The 19,544-nt window shown below is 50.1% G+C and overlaps 3 protein-coding genes across 3 annotated transcripts in view; 1 reads left to right on the top strand and 2 right to left on the bottom strand.

Moving 5' to 3' along the window:
* NUDT17 (nudix hydrolase 17) lies at positions 1 to 3,054 on the top strand. The gene is given in 10 exon segments (XM_023734839.1): positions 1 to 417; positions 636 to 819; positions 1,047 to 1,137; positions 1,139 to 1,304; positions 1,589 to 1,646; positions 1,649 to 1,683; positions 1,913 to 1,948; positions 1,951 to 2,052; positions 2,428 to 2,594; positions 2,709 to 3,054. Coding segments are annotated over 10 exon segments (1,146 nt in total). The 5' UTR covers positions 1 to 225; the 3' UTR covers positions 2,824 to 3,054.
* A 145-nt stretch (positions 3,055 to 3,199) lies between these two features.
* Positions 3,200 to 11,573, bottom strand: PIAS3 (protein inhibitor of activated STAT 3). Its single transcript, XM_004380321.2, has 14 exons — positions 11,539 to 11,573; positions 9,017 to 9,434; positions 8,773 to 8,857; positions 8,495 to 8,545; positions 8,160 to 8,250; positions 7,396 to 7,530; positions 7,065 to 7,170; positions 6,432 to 6,505; positions 6,150 to 6,310; positions 5,266 to 5,399; positions 5,017 to 5,185; positions 4,698 to 4,831; positions 4,474 to 4,511; positions 3,200 to 4,008 (listed from the first exon to the last, which is right to left on the bottom strand). Exons 1-14 carry the CDS (start codon positions 11,560 to 11,562, stop codon positions 3,745 to 3,747), a joined length of 1,884 nt encoding a protein of 627 aa, XP_004380378.1. The 5' UTR covers positions 11,563 to 11,573; the 3' UTR covers positions 3,200 to 3,744.
* Positions 11,574 to 15,952: 4,379 nt separating this feature from the next.
* Positions 15,953 to 19,544, bottom strand: part of ANKRD35 (ankyrin repeat domain 35) — a 28,233-nt gene continuing 24,641 nt past the window's right edge. The window contains 4 exon segments of the mRNA XM_004380320.2: positions 15,953 to 16,575; positions 17,266 to 17,366; positions 18,152 to 18,217; positions 18,472 to 18,561. Of these exon segments, the coding sequence (XP_004380377.1) occupies positions 17,304 to 17,366; positions 18,152 to 18,217; positions 18,472 to 18,561 (219 nt within the window). The 3' untranslated portion in view covers positions 15,953 to 16,575; positions 17,266 to 17,303.

Raw genomic sequence — 19,544 nt, 5'->3', positions numbered from 1 at the left:
CCTAGACTGAAAAGATAGAAAACAGGAGCTAAGGATCAAGAGATGCTCCTCTTTGCCATGTAGTAACATTACACCCATGGATCATCCCCAAGGGTTACGTTTACATTTCCTGCCTGAAGTTCCGGGAAGCCTGACTTCCTTTCCACCCAGCGGAGCGCTCCAAGGGCAGGAGCTGCTGGGCCACCAGAGGGCGCCACGCAGGCCCGGGGACGCAGGAGCCGCGTCATGGCCGCCGCATGCGTCCTGCTGCTTCTGTCCGGGCACCCAGAATCGGCGAGCTTCGCACGGAACGTGTGTGGCTTTCTGGGCGCTGGGCCAGGGCTCGGGCCATGGCCCACGCACTGCAGCTTGAAGCGAGGACAGCTCGTCCTCTCGGACAGGCCATCCCCAGGCGCCTCAGCCAGGCTTCCGCTTCCGGTCCGGAGAGGCGGGGACCAGCGGTGGGTTGTGAGGGCAAAAGGCAGGGACTGGGGATCGGGTAGGCGCTGAGGGCGAGAGTCCTAGAGGCCCGGCTAGCCCTCCACTCGGCCTCCTCCCCATTCCACGCAATATCGCCCAATTTTTGAAGTCCATGCCACCCCATCCAATGCCCCCACCGCTCCAGAAACCTCAGCCTGCTGGCTCCCTCCTGCCAGCGACCCCCTTTCTGCCCTTTCACGGCCCTGGATCAGCAGCCCAGGACCTCCGCGCCCGAGCTGCCCACAAACCGAGGTGTGGATTTGTGTGTGGCCGTCATTCTGCAGTCCAGCGACCAGACTGTCCTGCTAACACGAAGGACCCGTACCCTCAGCATTTCCCCCGATCTCTGGGTACCCCCAGGTGAGCTCCCTGAGGACAGGGTTCAAAGTCTAGGAAAGAAAGTTGCCCTCTCCCACCAATTATTCCCAGTCCCAGAAGGATATAAAAGTGGATCCAAAATGTTAGCCTGTCCACAATCACAAGAGGTTGCAGCTGCATCTGTGTCCACTGGAGAGCAGTGTAAACGCTAAGTGGGTGTCACTGGCCAAGCCCACCACCACTCACTATTGGCCTCACTGTTTTTGTAGGTGGACATGTGGAACTTGAGGAGGAGGTAACCAATCAGCTGATCCAACCTGCACCCTTACCCTGAGGCCTAAGTCTGGGACCACCTTGGTGTGTGCTGAGGGAGAAGCAACAAAAGGACTTGGAAGAGTCAATCCCTGGCTACTCTGACCTGCCCTCTCTACCAGCTGCTAGATGGAGGACTTCGCGAGCTTTGGGAGCAGAGTGGACTGCAGCTGCCCCAGGGCCAGTTCTCTCGGGTCCTTCTGGGGCTATGGGAGGTAAGACAGGGACCCTGGAGACCCTATTCAACCAACTTCTATTTAACTCTCAACAACTACCATCAGTCTATAAACAGCCACTACCTGCTTTGGCCACTGGGTGGCGGTGTGTAGAGCGTGAGTGAGATGGTATTACTTCAGACCTAACAGCCTTCACCCAGGTCCCTCAAGCAGCATCTCTGCCTGCCAGTTCCTTAGCTCTGGGGCAGCATTTTGTTTCACCCTAAAGCTATATTTTGTAGTTTCAGAAAGAGTAAATTCTTCTTCCGCTGTTTTCTTCTTAGTCTGCCTACCCTCCGAGGCTGAGCTGGGGTTTCCCCAAATACCATCACATCGTTCTCTACTTGTCATCTCCCAGGAGTCACAGCAACAGCTGCAGGTAGGGCTGGCAGTGAAGGAAGGAAGTGGGGCTCAGGGGAGACCAGGCAATCTGGTTCTGCCTGTGATTAAGGTGGGGGAGAGGACCTAGAGGAGGGTAAAGATAACTAACACACAACAGCCTCTCCCCAGCCCTGCCCCATGGCTCTCTCCATTCCATCTGTGGGTCTGCTGTAGAACAGGCCTCCCGGGGAGAGGTCTGACTAAGAGATCAACATGTCTGGCCCTAGGCACAGATCCAACCAAACCCAAGTGAGGTGAGCGCCTTGCCTTTATGTGGCTGGGACCGGATGTCGCAGCTGCAGTGGCTGCCACAGAGGATGGGGCAAAGACAGCCAGAACTCTCCCCCAGGACCTACCACCCTGTCCTGTAAGAGCTTCTCCCCAATGCCCCAACACACCCACACACCACAAAATTCCATTTCTATCCCTTCCTCAGGATGGAACTGTGTGTTGTGGGGGAGATTTAGGGAGTGAGTTGGTCAGTTGATAATGAAGAGAGCACATGATATCAAAGAGACCATACAACTCGGGCTCTTGCTCCGACTAGCTAGCACTGAAGACTGAGGTTAGAGTCCCAGCTCTCCCACAGGGGCAAGTCATTTATCTTTATTGAACCTGTTTCATTTCTGTGAAATGAGGTTAACCCCCACCTACCCCTCCTGCGGCAGTTGGGAGGATTAGGTGACCTAATGGAGATAGAAGTGCTTTGTAAACCCCAAGGCACAGCCCGCCCAGATGGGAGTTGTCATTACACAGTGCAGTGGAAGTGCAGGAAGATGGAGAAGCCCAACCTCTGGCCCTGCCCTTGTCCACACTGCTGCAGACAACCCCAACCACAGCAGAGGCCAAAGAGAGAGTCAGCACGGGGACCAAGTTTGCCCTCAGGCTCTGGCTACAACACCTGGGCTGGTAAGCGTGAAGAAGTACTTAAGGGCTTCACATCACTGGGCAGGATGGTCTAGATGTGTTTTTACTGGCATGGGGGAGAGAGAAAAAAGAACAACTACTCTTGGAAATCCTCAGTGTGACACCCCCACCATGTGAAAGTGGAGCTCACCTGGACCCAGGGCCAGCAAAGGAAGCACTGAACATGGACCCCCTTCCCTCAAGCCAGAAGTCTGGAAAACAAAGTCCATAGCCCCTCCCTAACTCATCTCCGTGACACAGAACATTCACAACTTTTATTATGGGTGAGAACTTTGCCACAACTTTGGGAATAAAAAGTAAAATTATAATGTAAGTCCTAGGCCCTGAAGGAGCCTGAAAAAGAGACTGAGAAGGATGGCACAAGGGTCCTCCTACCTCCCAGGAAAGGTGCAGAATGAACCAACCACACGCCTCTGGAAGCTTAGGCCCAGGGTTGGTCAGCATAAGAAACATGTGAATTAAATATATAGAAAAAGACCTGGGCAATAGGCCAGGCCCTGCTCCCAAACCTTGGGGATCAGGGCTAAGACCTTATCTTCTCCTCAGTCATACTGGGAAGTGGGAGGCAAGGAAAGTCATCTTTGGAGTATTTTGGTTTTTCTTATTTATGTACAAAAAAAAAAAAATTGCAACCCAAAATAGAGTTCTCTGTCCATGTGTCTGTCTCAGTTTCTCCACTTGTTTGGCCAAAGGGAACAGAATGGACATGAAGAGACAATGGATGCGGGGAAAAAACAGAGCTATGGGTTTGGGGATGGGAGGACAGGGCATCTGGACAAGAGAGGGGCCCACTCCTCTCAAGGCTTTCGACATAGGTAAGGCTGATTCAGCCCTTACCCTAACTCAAATCCCATCCCTTGCCTGCCACTGCCTAGGTTAACATACCCAAAGGAATGTGCAGCTGTCCAAAGAACAGTTCCAAAAATAGACCCCATATGTCCTTAAAATGAGGTTAAATATTAACCCTTTGAGTGCTGGCCTTATCAGGCAGAGATGGCCAAAAGTCAGGTGTCCATGAAGGTCTGTCGGGCCTTTGGCCAAAGCCCCTGAGTCCGAGTGGCCAGGGGTCTGGACTCCACTTCATACTTGTTCAGGGTTTGGGGGGCAGTGAAGGTTCCACAATCCAGGGGACTCAGTCCAGGGAGATGATGTCTGAGCGACAGCCAGTCAAGGAGGGCCCTGAGGGTTGGGGTCCTCCATGCCCCTCCCTCAGTGTCCCCCCAGGAGCCACAATACTGCTGACACGGCCTGGAGGGGGTGCTGGAGGGGAGCTGCGATGGGAGCTCCCCAACGGGGCCAGCGGGCCCAGGAAGTGGGAAGGGGTCCCCCGGTACTGGAAGAAGTGGCCAAGGGCATCCTGTTCGTCTAGCGAGGTGATGACGGAGGGGCCATAGTGCTGGGAGGAATCAAGGGCATAGTTTAAGATTTTATCCTGACTTCAGCCACCTCCAAATCACCCATCTCAGAAATATATGGGGTACATCAACCCCTGTGGATCACAAAATATTCTCTCCAAAGTCGGAGACTCTCCGGCTCTTTCCCCTACCTCCCCACAACCAATCCCTTGTTTTCCCTGCTCCGAGACAGCTCCTCCAGCTTTGAAAGGTGTGCACATGAGTGTGTGTGCGACTGAGCAGGCCAGGCCAGAACAGTAATGGGATCTAGGAAGACACGGGTAGGAATCCGAGAAAGTGGAGCCTAGGAGGAAAATAAGCTGCCTGCCTCTTCCCATCCACTCACAGAAAAGCTGATTCAGGTCCTTGGGAAGGGGTGGGAATGAGAGGGGAAGGGGGCCCATCAGTTCCTAGAAAGGAAGCTTCAGAGATCTGAGATCTTAGCAGGAGGAGAGGGGACTACTTACCTGACTCTCAGTCTGAAGGAAAGAAAATAAATCTAAACCTGGCAGGAAAAGAAAAGCAAAATTAGTCTCCTGTCTGACCCCTCCGCTGCCAAAAAGACAAAGAAGTTCCTTAAATTGTGGGCCCTCTGCAGAGAACCAGGAGGCTCTGAAAAGAAGCAGGGGTTCTGATCGGTTCTGGGGAGGGTGTGGCAGTGCAGGGCCCCACCTTGTGACTGGTGTCATACCTTGCATATCAGCCCCCAGTGGGAAGGCAGGTGGGTAGTCATGTAGTGGGAGACTGGACAGGAAGTCCCCGCCCAACGTGCCCATAGCAGGGCTCCGTAGCACTGAGGATGGCTGATGACTAGAGGTCAGGACTCTGTGAGTGGAGAGAAGGAGCTGCGGCAGCTGGCGAGCCAGATGCCCTCACCCCGTTCAGCCTCCCAAGTCCTCTCCCTGTCCCTGCCACCCCTTCCGTTGCCCCAGGGTTTGCCCAGTGATCCGAAAGCACCCTTGACTTCTTCCCTGTCCCTTCTGCTGCAGATGCAGCCTATTTCCTTATACCCTTTGCTTCCAGGCAGGGCTGGGCTGGCAGCTGAGGTGACAGGACAGTGCTTCTTGGTCGGGGGCAGGTCCTCCTCATCTGAAGAGCTTTCTATTGTCAGATCAATAACTTCAACCTTCTTCTTATTCTCTGATGGATTTCCCTCTTGGACTGGACTGTACTGGAGGCCTGCGGGTGGTAAGAAGACTGGGTCTCAGAGAAGAGACCATCTACGATTTAGCTCAGCTGGAGGACAGGGGGTCACTCACCATCCAGCCCATACCCTGGTGGGGGGCAAACCTCAGATGCCTCCTTCTTAGGTTTCATTGGGCACCAGGATCCATCTTCCATGAACTGGATCTCATCACAGTCCGAGCAGGAATTAAGAATCTCCATGAATAAACTAGGGGAGAGGAGGGATAGAAATTCATGGAGCTGGGAGATGGCTGGAACAGTAGCCAGAGAGTTCTGCCACTCACTTTCCTATACCTCAGTTTCCTCATCTGTAAAATAGGGATATTATCCACCTTACCAACCTCTCCGAGTTGTCAGAATCAAATAAAGACATATAAAAGAGCTTTGCAAACCCTAAATGCCAGGTTTAAAAATAAGTGCATTCTGAGCACCTGTTACATGTGGTGCTAGGAACAAGACGGAAGGGGCAGACACACAGAACTCCATAAACCATCTCAAAAAGGGCAGTGAGGACAAGAACCATAATGTGGACTCTGGAAGGGGGTTAGGACTAGCTAGATCTGCACACGCAGGCCCTCAAAAGTACCTTATTGCTATGCTCGATGAGAGGCCAGGTAGTTGTTACAGACAATATAGTATAACGGTTCAAAACGTTGGCTCTGCCACTTATATACAATATAGCTTTGAGCAAGACAATCTCTCTAGGTCTCAGTTTCCTCATCTGTATAATAAAACCTATCTCATAGAGTTATTGTAAGGATCAAATGAAATAAGGTATGTGAGGTGCTTAACACTATGCCTAATATATAGTAAGTCCTCAATGTTGGGTTAGATATAGATAGATACAGACTAGTAAAGGGGATGGAAAGGGTGAGGTGATAGGATATAAACAGATGAGGTTCATGTGAGAGGAAGTCCTAGTAGCTGTTCTAGATAAAAGGAAGCAGAATGGCCCTACCCATCAATGATCAGAGATTCATAGGGAGCCTTCTTGTCACACACAGGACATGTCCACGTTGGTTTCTTCTCATTCATCTGTAGATAAAGGGCAGCATCGAAGCTCTGCAGGTGGGTGCAGGTAAGAGCACGGCAGGGGACTGTCAGCCGCATCTTCCCTAGCTGAGGAAAGGTGAGTTTTATGGTCAGAGTCTCCACATCCCAGAAAACCTCACTCCAGTATCCCTGGGAACCCTCATCAGAGTCCAGAGGTTTAACCCAATCCTTCTCCCCTTGGACTCACCGGGCACATGAGTGACACTCGCAGACTCGTAGTAGCAACCTCGCTGTCTGGGTCAGCAGTCAATTTCTCCTTGACTGAAACAAAGTGAGGCCAGAGCGAGGGGGTCAGCAAGACTAAAGAGGAAGCCCAGCAACTGGTGAGGCCAGAATCAGATGGCTCTGGCTGAGAGGCCTTTGGGACCAATGGGATGTCACATGGAGGGGAGGGGGAGTCTGGAATCTGGATTATGAAGATTGAGTGAAGGAAGAAAATCTCCCCTTCCCTGAAGATGTTTAAACATAGCCGAGGGACACTTTGGCAGAGATGATCTAAAGGGAATTGAAGCATCACATGACAGTTAAATTAGATGATCCTTAAGGCCCTTTCCAATTCTGAGAGCCCATATTCCAGCTGGGGTCTGTAACGTACAAAGTAGTTGTATGATTAGGAGTGCAAACGTGTTACTCAGTACCTGGCAGTGGTCTGACTTCTCGACCATGAAGACTGATAAGAGGGATGGGATCAGCGTTGGGGCTCATGTGAGAAGGAAAATAAGTTGTCATAAGAGGGCTATAGATTTGCTTGTGAAAGCTGGAGGGCCAGAAAGACTGGGACCCAGATCAAAGGGCAGAAGAGAGGGAGGATGTTACTTACTCAGTGCCCGGGAGTGGTCTGGGTTCCGGATGCCCTTTGCTCTGAGCTTTTGTAGAAGGGTCCCTGCAGTCAACTGCCTCACCAGGTATACAGACAAGGAGTAATTCTACTTGGAGGTGGGGGGTAAGAGGGTGATGACAATCAGCCTGAGCTTTTTACACCACCACCCCCTTGCCCCATGAAGGCTAGAGACAGTGGGTTAAGACAGAGAGTCCCAGAAAGAGGAAGATGTTTCCCCAAACCAGGACACTGGATGATTCCCCCCACACCCTATTCCCTGTTCCACAACACCCCCAGGCTTCTCCAGGCTCCCTGCCTTAGCCATGCTCACCCGTCCAAACTCAGATGACCAGTTGACCACGATGGTATTGGGAACAGTGGCTGAGAGTCGAGCCAGCGGTGTGATGTTGATGGGGCGGCTGGGCCTCTTGGGCTCAGCCCCATTCTTGGTGGGGGGAAGGTAACCCTGGGAAAGGGAGGGGCTGGTCAGAGAAAAGTTTCTCTGGGAAGGGGCTCTGCTCTAACAAGACATCTTGTCTTGGGTTACTCACTCCCTGAAGGGAAGCCCGGCTCACTCATGACCAAGGCTGTAGGGGCCCATTCGGTGACTCACAAAACTGGGGCACTGTCTAAGGTTGTATGTTGGGTTCCCTCCTGGGGTGAAAGGAGGGCTTATTCATTGACCAACGAAATGGGAACCTACTCACTGTGTCCCTAAGGTGGAGCTAAGGTGCACGAATAGGAACGCCTTACTTTCTCCAACTCTCAGTTCTGGGGTCATCACTTCTAAGAAGTCTTCTAAGAATTTCCTTCCTCTGGGTTCTGACAGAATCCTTGTTGAGCCCTACCTTAACATTCTGCCAATTATACTGATTCATTCAGTAAACTGAGCACCTATTATGTGCCAGGCACTATGCTACACGTGTCTCTTTATGAGTCTGTCTTTCACACAGACTCCATGAGAGCAGAAACCATGATCCATTCATTTCGTAATCCCAGCACCTAGGCTCTGGCACATAATAAGTGTAATTAATTAACATTTGTTGAACTGAAGAGAGGAAGGGGCTACTGCCAGAAGAAGGGATGAGCATTTACCGGCAGGGGACACAGTTTCCCATTGACCTTGACAAAGAGGTTGGGGGGGAAATAATCCTCCTGGGGGCAGCTGGTCTCACAGAGACAGAACCTGGTGAGAGATGGAAGAGGATGAAAGGGTGGTAGGCAGTTTCTGGAGCTGAATCTGGCAGAGAAGCAGGGAACCCCAGAAAATCAGTCATGGATGTCTGTAGCCCTTCACATCCAACAAGAGTCCCAAGGCTGGAGTGGGCAGTGACAGAGCAGGGATATCTCCTAGGAGTATTTGTCATACCCCTACTTCACTCCCACCCCTAATGGGGGCCCAGCAGGACAGAAAGGGAGAACCAACTCACCTTAGCTGCACCTGTATGGTATAATCACATTTGGCTCCTGGCAGAAGCTCCCTGTAACAGAGAGGGAAGAGATATCAGCATGCGGCCCCCAGAGGGCAGGGAAGAGTGGATGGAGAGACAAAGTTAGAAGTTCAAAAACTAGAGAAGAGATACTACAAGGGAATGAGAGACAAAGCGGGTGCAGGAGAATAGATAGGGAGGAGAACGGGAGAATAGAAGACAGCAGAGGAGAGGGGTAACTGCCCAGAAATGAGGCAGGAAAACTGAAGGAGAAGTACCTGGATGTGAGGATCTGCTGCACTTGCTGGGGTGTAAGGGCAAAGGTGAAGTGCGCTTCCTCAAATCGCTGGCTAGAAGTGGATGCTGAGGACACAAAGGAGCAGTTATTCCCAAGCCCATGCACAAGTAGCCACAGAAGCTCTCCCCATCCCAGGTTGCTGATCCCATAAGGCTAAAGCCTAAGAAAGGCTTGGGAAAGAGGCATGGAGTCCAGGAAGGCTGAAGGACCACAAAGAGCCATACCAAGGGTGGTGGGCCGGATGAGCTCCCCGTAGACTTCATAGAAAGGCAATGGTTTCATGGTGACATCAGGGTGCACAGGCTGGGGCAGAGAAGGGTGCATGTCTACTTCACGTTTGGGCACCAGCATGGTGCCAGGGGCCAAGAGGGCTGGGGGAATGGGAGCTAGCGGACCAGGGGAGCCTACAGGAGGGGTACCAGGGGGCAGAGAGATCAAGGAGAGATCAGAGGGCCCCAGGGTCTTCCGGGGAAAGCGTCGGCGGTAAAGCTCTTTGATCTTCATCTGGACACTGGGAGCACAGCTGGATTTGAGAAGGTGCAGGGCCTTGGCCAGGAGCTCGTGCTTCCTTCCACTCTTGTTCCGGCCAGCAAAGCCAAGGAGCACCTGGAGCTCAGATACTCGGAAACTCATCACCATGTGCTGTGGAGAAGAACAGAAGCTTGAGAATCCTGCCAAGGACACTGGGGCTGAGCTGTCCAGTGGGCAGTGCCTCTTTCCCTCCAGCACTGATCAGAAAGATGCTTTGCAGCTATCAGATTACTGTCAGGCAGCCAACTTGGCCAGAGGGACATCTCAGTCCCATTTTAACAACCCTCAGGTCAATCTAACCGCTACCCCCCAGCTTGAGCAGCCCTATCTCCCCATGCCTAGAAGTTGACCACGGTGGCGCAGGGGAAGGCAGACAGCAAGCCATCCCCAGAGATACCCTCTGAGTCCACTACAGCCTCCTACCTCCATCCCTGCCTTTAGCCTGGACTATCCTTTAAGCTGCTTATCTCCTCTCCTGCTCTTTCTCAGACCCATCCCAGCCTCCTGGGAAGAGGATAAGAGACAGGGAGAAGGAGGGAGAGAAGAAAGGATTCAGGCTAGATAGCCTATGGGGAATGAAGGAGACAAGTGACTACAGGATTGTCCACCACAGTCCACCCCTCCCAACTACTTCATTCCACCTCAGCTACTTGCCCCAAGCCTCTGCAGTCTTCGTGGGCAGGGTTTCCAGTCAGGGTTCAATACTCCTAACACTACAAATCCTTTCTCTGTGTCGTCTGTGTAACCATTCCCCAACCCCTTTGTCCTAGTTTTCTAGGCAGAAAAGAAGACCAAAACTGGAGGAAAAGGGAAAACAGTAAACCACTAACTCCAGGTATCCTGTCTGTTTACTCCATCTACTTTTCTCCTACAAAAAGAAAGTAAGGAATTCCCGCTTAATCCCTCCCACAGGGGTGAAAGAGGACGCAGCAAAGCTCTAAACAGAAGTCCTGGGAGAATGAAGAGAAGGTGTACAAATCCTGATCCAGAGTACAGAATTGCAAGCTCCTGGGGTGGTACAAATAGTAAACACGCTAGGCTGCTAAAAGGTTGGAGGTTCAAGTCCACATAGCGGCACCTCAGAAGAAAGGCCTGATAGTCTACTTCTGAAAAATCAGCCATTGAAAACCCTGTGGAGCACAGTCCTACTCTGACACTCATGGGATTGCCATGAGTCGGAATCAACTCAGTAACTGGTTTTACAATGGCAGCTGGGCCCACTGGCCCAATGGCTAGACCCCGGCCTGCCCAGGGCTGTGGCTCCATTACAAAGGGGCAGAATAAAGCCTGGAGGCAGACGGATGAACCCATTAGTTTTAAAGTTCTGTGAACTACCCTTTGATGCGGTTACCCTCAGACTCTGTGGTTCTGAGACGCCACAAAGAGCTCCCTCCTTCAAGGACTCCTTTCCATGAATCTCTAGAAGACAGCCACAGGCCAGCCTTGCTAGCCCTCCAAAATTCTTCCCTTCACAGGAGGGGTGGCCTTATATTGCTTGGTCCATTTTGAGGAATGTGGTGAACAACTTGCTACTCTCCTTTCCTCCTCCTCATCCTCATCTCTTCTGTCCTGTCTTTATCTTTCCAATAGTTGTGCCTATTAGCTGCTCCTCCTTTCTATCCCATAGTTTCACACTCCTCTGCCACGGCCCAAAGACACCCACTCACTAGGGCAGGACCGTCTTCTCAGCCTCCAGGAGGCTTTTGCCCCACCCCTTAATGTACCTGCACGCACAGCCCCGCCCCCTATATCTCAGCCGCCTGCTGGGTATTTCCCAAGGCTGGAATCCCAATAGCAGCCCCAAAGCCTCTATAGTCTCTACTGCATTTACCCGAAGACCCTCTCCTACTTCTGCCCCCAATCCCATCCCTACCTCCGCTCCCTGCTGTCACATCTCCTGGCTTTGATCGACTGGCCTGTGACTCTACAACAGCTTTTCCCTCTGACCCTACCCCTACATCTGCCCCTACTACCAAATCCGACTTCTACCCGCGTCCCCGCCCCCTGCGCCTCGGCCCGCAACAGCGGCAATTCCCCTCAGCCCCGCCCCCGAACCCCGTCGCAGCCCCCCTCTCCCATCCCCAGCAGCCCTACAGCCATACCCCGCCAAGTCGCCAGCCGCTACCCGAGCCCTCAGCACCCAGTCTCGCTCGCTTCCCCGACTCGGCGTACCGCCGGGATAGGTCCAGACCGGGATGGGGGAGGGGGCTGGTACCTTTAATTCTCCCAGCTCCGCCATCTTGAGACATCGCAGGCGCCGGAGCCCGAGCCCAAGCCCGAGCTCAGGCCCAGGGACCGGCGCACAACTCCCCACCGCGGCGCCGGCCGCAAATGCCGCCTGCTCCGCCCCGTCTGGCCCCCTACACCTCCCCTTTCCGGCCCCGCCCGCCTGGCTCCGGCCAGGGCCCAGGCTCAGCCCCTCCCTCCGCTGCCGGACCCAGCCTCTGCTCGTCCTTGGCGGATCTACAAGACTGCTAGACCCGGAGGGAGTGTACAGCCCAAAATCGCGGGATCCTGGAGGGTAACGGAGTGAAGGCAGAACCGAAGTGCCTAGGGAAGGGGAGCTTTGCCACGCCAGAGTTGGGAGGGGATGAGCTTTTAGGGAGTCAAAGATCCTTGAAATATGGAGGGAAAGTATCGGAAACTGCTCATTTTCAGGGGAAGGGGGGGAGTAGCAAAGTTGGAGCGAATCCCTCATCTCCATCTCTGCAAGTTTCACGAGGTAAAATCAAAGAGTTTTACCAACTTGGGAAATGGGTGAGCTCTGATCCATTTTAGGGAAGCTATGGAATCGTGAAGAAGCTATGGTGGCGCGGTGGTTAACGCACTCGGCTGCTAACCCCAAAGTCGATGGTTCTAACCACGAGCCGCTCCTCGGGAAGAACGATGTGGCAGTCGTCTTCCGTAAAGATTATAGCCTTGGAAACCCTATGGGGCAGCTCTACTCTGTCGTACAGGGTCGCTATGAGTAGGAATCAACTCGATGGCTGTGGGTTTGGGTTTATGGAGTCGTGAACAGTTCAGTTCCTGACGGGTGTTCTCAATCCTCTCCCCCCTCCTCCCCACACACACCAACTACAATGTAGCTCGTGGTTCGGCCGAAGGACTTAAACTCTGCAGCAAAAAAGTTTGGTGCTGAGAGCATGACTTACCAGCAGTCTCAGGGAACCGGGAGGGGGCTTGGAAGGCTCCGAGGTGGGCTAGGGAGTTGGGGGAAGGGGACTCGACGTCCCTCCCGCACTCCGCACTGCTGGAGCTCGGACCGGCAGCTAGGCGCTGCAGCCGCAGCTCCGCCCGGGCCCGAGCTCCGCCCACCCCAGAGCTTGGGCTGGGGCCGCCGCCTCCGGGGTAAGCCGGCCAGGACAGCAATGCAAGGGGGAGGGGGCGGGGCTCGGCGCCCGGCGTTTCTGAGATTAACTCTTCGTGTGAATTGGTCAGGAGAGACAGGTTCTTGCATCCCATCTTTCACACCTCTCTGATCCCTCGCGCTGGTGTATTGGCTTGAAGAGGAGGCACCCTGCAAATAAGAGTATGGACCAGGGATCTGGCCGCATGAAGAGGCTCCGACCTTCTCCCTCCCTGGGGGAAAGCCTGGGTCTCTAGAATCCAAAGTGTGCCTGGCCATAACTACGTGTGGCTCCCCACCCTCTACCCCAAATACACGTACAGTCACAAGAGACCCTACACCGTGGTGTGGCTGAAGGTGAGCAAAGAGGAGGTTTTCTTGCCCACAACGGGGGTCTTTCTGCCCCTCTCTGAACTACCTATTCACCTTCTTCCAAGGCCTTGGACCCTCCAGAGGCCCCATTCTCAACGAAGCTAATTACTTATATGTAGGCCCCAGAGTAAATCTGTTTTATATCCATGAAAATAGCTTTAGGGCAGTGTACCCATACTAGGGAGCCCTGGTGGTACAGTGGTTAAGAGCTTCGCTGCTAACCAAAAAGGTCAGCAGTTCAAATCCACCAGCCAGTCCTTGGAAACCCTATGGGGAATTCTACTCTGTCCTATAGGGTCGCTAAGAGTCGGAATCAACTCCACTGCAATGGGTTTTAAGAACCCTAAGTAAGATCCCTGGGTGGTACAAACTCTATGGAGCAGTTCTGCTCTGTAACACATGGGGTCACTATAAATCAAATCCACTCCAGGGCAATTTTTTTTTTTTTTTAACTAAAAGACGTAAATATCCATTGTTCAATAAATATTTGAGTGATACTTAGGGATTGTTAGGTGCTGAGGACACAAAAATTTTGCAGGAGCCCACATTCTAGCAGCAGTGACATGTTAAACCAATAATCAGAATACCCAAAAAAAGTGTTTTAATAAATAATATGAACAATTCCTTCATTTAGCTTAAACCTTTAGTATAATCATAACCATGAGACCCCACCCAAGCCATAAGACTGAAGATGCCAGCCTACTAATATTCCCAAATACCTGTTGAACTGGACCATGTAGATTGTATCCCTAGGGAAGATGTCCACCCTCTCCTGACACATCAGGTTCTTTCCTTGATGCTTTGCGGTCTGCACTGTTGGACCCCTCAAATCAAACCCAGACTCAAGTATTTGGCTCTAAATCCCAATAGCCCCTTCCTACAGCTCAATCTTCATCGGGCTCTATGCCCCCCTTTTTTGTTGTTGTTGTTCTGTTCAGTCCTCTAGATCAAAAGTTACTATAGATTAGTTTTTATTATCCAAAAATTTCAGTATTTGTAGTGGGGAAGGGTTAGAAGGTGATTACAAAGAGACGGGGGAAATTTTAGGAGTGATGGATATGGTATCTTCATTATCTAGATTATGGTAATGGTTTCATGAGTTTAAATGTATGTCAAAATTTATCAAACTGTACACTTTAGATATGTGCAATTTATTGTATGTCAATTATCCCTCAGTAAAGCTGTACAAAATTACAAGAAAGAAAGTCAACCTCACCTTGGTTCCTAGTGATTTTGTGAAGGAGGGATCTCCTTTAAAAGTTAATTTGAGGTTATAAATTCTTGTATTCCTGCAGGATAACAGAAAACTGGGAACCAAGGCAGCTGAATCTGGTCCTGTATACAAGCTCCAAGAGGGCAGGCACTTTTTCTACACTGTTCGCATTGTATCCCCAGTGCCTGGCACATAGTAGACTTTTACAATATCTGATGACTATTTTAACAGAGAAGCGAGGGAAACTGAAAATCAGGGCCAAGTTCCCGACTGAAGGCAAAGATAGTATGAATCCCATCATGGCCCACCAAGCTTTACCTACTGCCCTGCTACTCTCATCCATACACTCTTACATGTGAAGCCTGGGGCTCAAGGGGGAGGTTTAGCAGGAGTAGTTAAGTCCCTCCCTACTAAAGTCCATTAAACAGACAGCCCAGGAGGAATAGGGAGAAACATTAGGGTTAGAATTACTTTGTGAAAGAAAGATTTATTTATAAAGTCAAGGAAAACTCCAGGGCTTGGGGTTGTTGGGGTCACAGTTTATGAGGTTGTAGAGAGGGAGATTGATGGGAAGAGCAGAGGCTGGAAAAGGTTCCACTCCTATGCTAACATTAGTATCAGCACTCCCACAAACCAGCCATCCTAGATCAGCTTCCAGGAGCTGACTTCCATTACGAAAGCTGTTTCCTGACTCATACTTAGCCAAATGATCTCCCCCTCTGGACCCTTCTCTCTGCAGTTTCTTCATTTTTCCCACCCGACACCCCATATGTAATGAGAAATGGAACAGTCCTTCTATATTCTTTGGTAACTGAGAGGAGGCAGAAAAGAAGTTCTGTTCTCCTTAATACAAGTCACTTGGACCTTTTTGATGCTTTTCATCTGGCAGCTGCTCTCCTTTTCCCCTTCTCCATTCAATTCCTCCTCTCTCCATTCTTAGCCTTCAAGCAGTGCTGCGCCCACCCATGCAGTAGCCAAACTGACCTGCACCTTGTCTAGGATATGATCTACATATCTCATTTGCTCTTTTCCTACCCAAACCCTGAAGCCAGCCGAGCCCCTGCAGCCCATGTGTGGCCCCTGTTTTCATGGCAGCCCCTCCCCCACTTTCTTCTCTCAACTCAGCCAGTCGGGCATCTCCCATATAGAATTTTTCAAAGCTGAAGGCTGAGTGTAAAATGATTCGCGAATAAATTGTTTCCCCGCTGCCTCACATAGTACCTGTCCCCTTTTTCCCCTGCTTTCCTGCCTGTGCCCGTTCCCACCTAACGCTGGTGCTTCTGGAAGGTTTCTAAAGGGTTGATTGGTAAAGAGAGGCAATTTAGTATCTTTTTTGCCAAACCGCTGCTGTCTGACCCAACATAACCCAGCAGAAGGCGGGCTGAGAGAAGGAATGGGGAGGGATCAGTGTGCCCGCGGCAAACTGCAATTACAGGTTTTGGAAGAACTCACTGCCTCACTTTCACCTAGCAGTGTGGCTGGTAGAGGAGCAGGAAGGGGAGGAGACCCAGGGGAAGTGCCCAAGAAAGATACATTTTTTTCAGTCTGAGAACACAACTGGAGGAAACTGACTCTGAGTTCCTCTTCATCCCTTTCCCAGGCATCGGACTTATCATCCTCCTTTGCACCTGGGGCACAGAACATTAACTACATAAAATAAACCCTCAGATCTAGATACATGGTCTGACACATGACCCAATATTTTAGATTGTACATCTTGAAGAAAATCCAGGTCTCTCAATTTCTCCTTATCCTTAAAAAAGCTCATGGACCCAGGAGTCCCAAGATAGAAAAAAAAGATTCGAGTTGTGTCTGTAAGAGAAAGATTTGCGAAAGAGTGTCAATTCACATTTTCACTGAGGTCTGTGTTTTTCAAACTGAGTCTTCTCTAGTGGATGGATTTTGAGCAACAATTTTTTTTTTTTTTTGTAGAATAGAAATAGGGTAATTATTCAGATATGTATACATAGGATGTAAAATGTATTTTTTACTATGGATCATAATCAGCGTTTGAAAACTGCTAACTTATGGGACCATTTGTGATTAAAAAAAAAAGAAGAAAAAGGTTCCTTCTCGCCCCTCCTCTCAAGATAAAACAAAACAAAACAATGACACCCAGGACCACCCTGCCTCCTGCTTTATGTTCCAAATATCTTCCATCTCCATCTCCTCTGGTCCCATCCATGCTGATTCCAGAGTCCAGGTTCTCAGGTCCCGGCTCCTTAATGTCAGGTGAAGCCTTGCCCACACCACAGCTAGTGGCAGTGTACCACCCACCACAGCCTGATAGAGCCTCTGGCAAACAGGGATGCTCTTGTTGCCTGAAAGAAGAAATTCAAGGATGAAATGGACATACCTTCATATCCTCTGTCTTCTCCCACCCATGCCAAGATGCTAAAGGGGACCTCATCTGTTTGGGCTGGAGAAGACAGCCATCTGCATAGCGGTGGAAAGAAGAATGGAGGATGACTGATCTTTGAATGAATGGTGCAGAAGTGGTATTCTGGAATTTGTAGAGTCCCACCCTAGAAACAAAACCAAACCCATTGCTGTCAAGTTGATTCTGACTCATAACGATCCTATAGGTCAGAGTAGAACTGCCCTATAGGGATTCCAAGGAGCAGTTGGTGGATTCCAACTATTGACCTTTTGGTTAGCAGCTGAGCTCTTAATCACTGAACCACGAGGGGCTCCGCAGTCCCACCCTGTTATCTCACGTCATTTATCTTTCACTGGCATCTCCCTACTCCAGGCCTTAGGAGAGTTACCCAACCCCTCTTTTTAGGTAAATGAGCCCTCTTCAGTCTACCTGCTCACTGATTCCTGACTCCACTCAGTCATTCCCCGTATTGTGTCTTCTCCATTGACTTCACCTCAAATGCTCTATGCCTCACAGTACTCCCCAGTATGTCAGCCACCCACAGGGGTAAAAGGAGACTCCAATTCCCTTCCTAAGCCTTCTTTCCCAAGTCTTTTCTCCCAAGCTCCTTCCCTCATCACCCTCAACTCACAACAGAGAACTCCCGTATCCCGCAGGGCCCAGGCTGCCTTACTCATCCTGCATGCTGAGAATTCGAAGTAGGATATTATACACATCCTGTTCCATGTAGCCCTGTGGGTGGCAGGAAAGAAATAAAAGAAGATGAAGAACAGAAAAAGGGGATTCAGGCAAGGGAGAGGTTCTGTGGTATAAACTCGCTGTCGTCAAGTCAATTCTGACTCATACTGACCCTATAGGACAGGGTAGAACTGTCCCATAGGGTTTCCAAGGTTGTGATCTTTACGGAAGCAGACTGCCACATCTTTCTCCCACAGAGAGGCTGGTGGGTTTGAACTGCCAACCTTTTGATTAGCAGCCAAGCACCTTAACCACTGCATCATCAAGACTCCTTTGTGGTATAAGGAAATGCTATTTACTATGTGCCCTCAGTTACAGTATTTAACTTTTCCATGGCTGTTTCCTTATCTTTACAAGGAACAGAATGATGTCTTTTTTTTTTTTCAGATTTCCTCTGAGGGTTACAACTATAATATGAAGCCTGGTACACAACAGGTGTTTGATTCTTTGTAATTATTATTATTGCTAATAAAGGATCAGGTCATCACCTCTCCTTCCTTGGTGAGGGATAAGTTAGCTCAGGAAAAAAATGAGGAAGGGTTAAGGAGAAAGTAAAAGGCCTCACAATGGATCAGGAAATTGAAAACGAGGGGCAAACACCTCTCCCACGACACATTCACGCACAACCTCTCTTGAGATCCAGATACCTGGCACTGGGCATCTGAAGTCCAACTCTCTAAGAAATGACAAGTATGTCCAGATCAGAGAGGGGATCCCAAATGTAATAGCCCCAGGCCAGCGCTCTGTCTCTGCCTCCCTCAAAGCTCCACCATGCTCACCCGAGCAGCATTCAGCAGATAATTCCTGTAGGTGGAAATGATCTCTTCGTGGTTCTTCTGGGAATCCTAGAAGTAAGCATAAATGGGAGGTCATGTGCTTACCTTCCCCACACTCACCCAAATCCCACAAGCATGAGGAACACTAAGGTAAGGAACAATAAGATGAGCCCAGGTGGGCTCCCTTGGTCCATCACTGGAGCAGCCTGGCCCACTGCCTGGCTAGCCCTCTAATTTGCAGAAACTCTCCCCCACATACACATCATCACCACTGTCCACCTTTTTCTCTAGCAGCATCCATTTCCCTGAGGGCCAAAACATACCTGCAGCTGTAGGGCAAGGTGAGCATTTTCTCCCCTAACTGCTAGGACCTCCTCTGAAAGCTGCTCCAGCTTCTTCAACAATTCCTTGATCTGAGGCCAAAAGGAAAGAAGAGCAACAACAAGACCCAAGTAATCTCCCATTCCCAAATGCCATCTATACCCAGGGTCACAGTCAGCTTCCTTTGATACTTGTATATGCATTATTATTTTATTACTCAAAACAACTCTCTGAGGCAAGTATCATTATACACATTTTGTAGATAAGGAGCCTGAGTTAAGTAATATGTCAAAATCATACATCTAATAAGTGATGAAATCATGATTTGAACCAAGATCTCTTTGACTTCAGGGTCTACGTTCTTAACTTTGGACTGGATCCTGACCTACTGAGGGAAATGGAGATGAGCCCATGTGGTTTGTGAGACTGAGGCACAAATGCAGTTAATGGTGACCAGCAGCAATAGCAATAGTGGTAGCAGAAATGATAACAATAGCCAACTTTTTATTAAGTACCTACCATGTGCCAAACACATTTCTGAGTATTTTAAATGTAATATCTTAATTTAATCCTCACACCAAAAACCAAATCTGTTGCCATCGAGTCGATTCCGACACATAGCGACCCTACAGGACAGAGCAGAACTGCCCTATAGGGTTTCCCAGGCTGTAATGTTTATGGAAGCAGACTGCCACATCTTTCTCTCAAGGAGCAGCTGATGGGTTCCAACCCTCCAACTTTTCAGTTAGCCGCCAAGTGATTAACCACTGTGTGACCAGGCCTCCTAATCCTCACAACAACCCTGTGGTTATCCTCATTTTAAAGATGAGAAAACTGAGACTTGGAGGTGTTAAGTAACCTGCACAAGAATAAACAATCAGTAACTCATTTTGAAACTGGAAATCAACTTCAGACAATCTCAGTCCAGAGACCACATCCTTTTTTTTTTTAATTGTAGTTTAGGTAAAGGTTGACAGAACAAATATTTTCTCATTAAACAGTCAGTACACATATTGCTTTATGACATTGGTTAACAACCCCACGACATGTCAACACGCTCCCTTCTCGGCCTTGG

This window comes from Trichechus manatus, unplaced genomic scaffold (genome assembly GCF_000243295.1).
Source record: "Trichechus manatus latirostris isolate Lorelei unplaced genomic scaffold, TriManLat1.0 scaffold00073, whole genome shotgun sequence".
NCBI lineage: Eukaryota > Metazoa > Chordata > Mammalia > Sirenia > Trichechidae > Trichechus > Trichechus manatus.
This window is presented reverse-complemented; position numbering and strand designations above follow the sequence as displayed.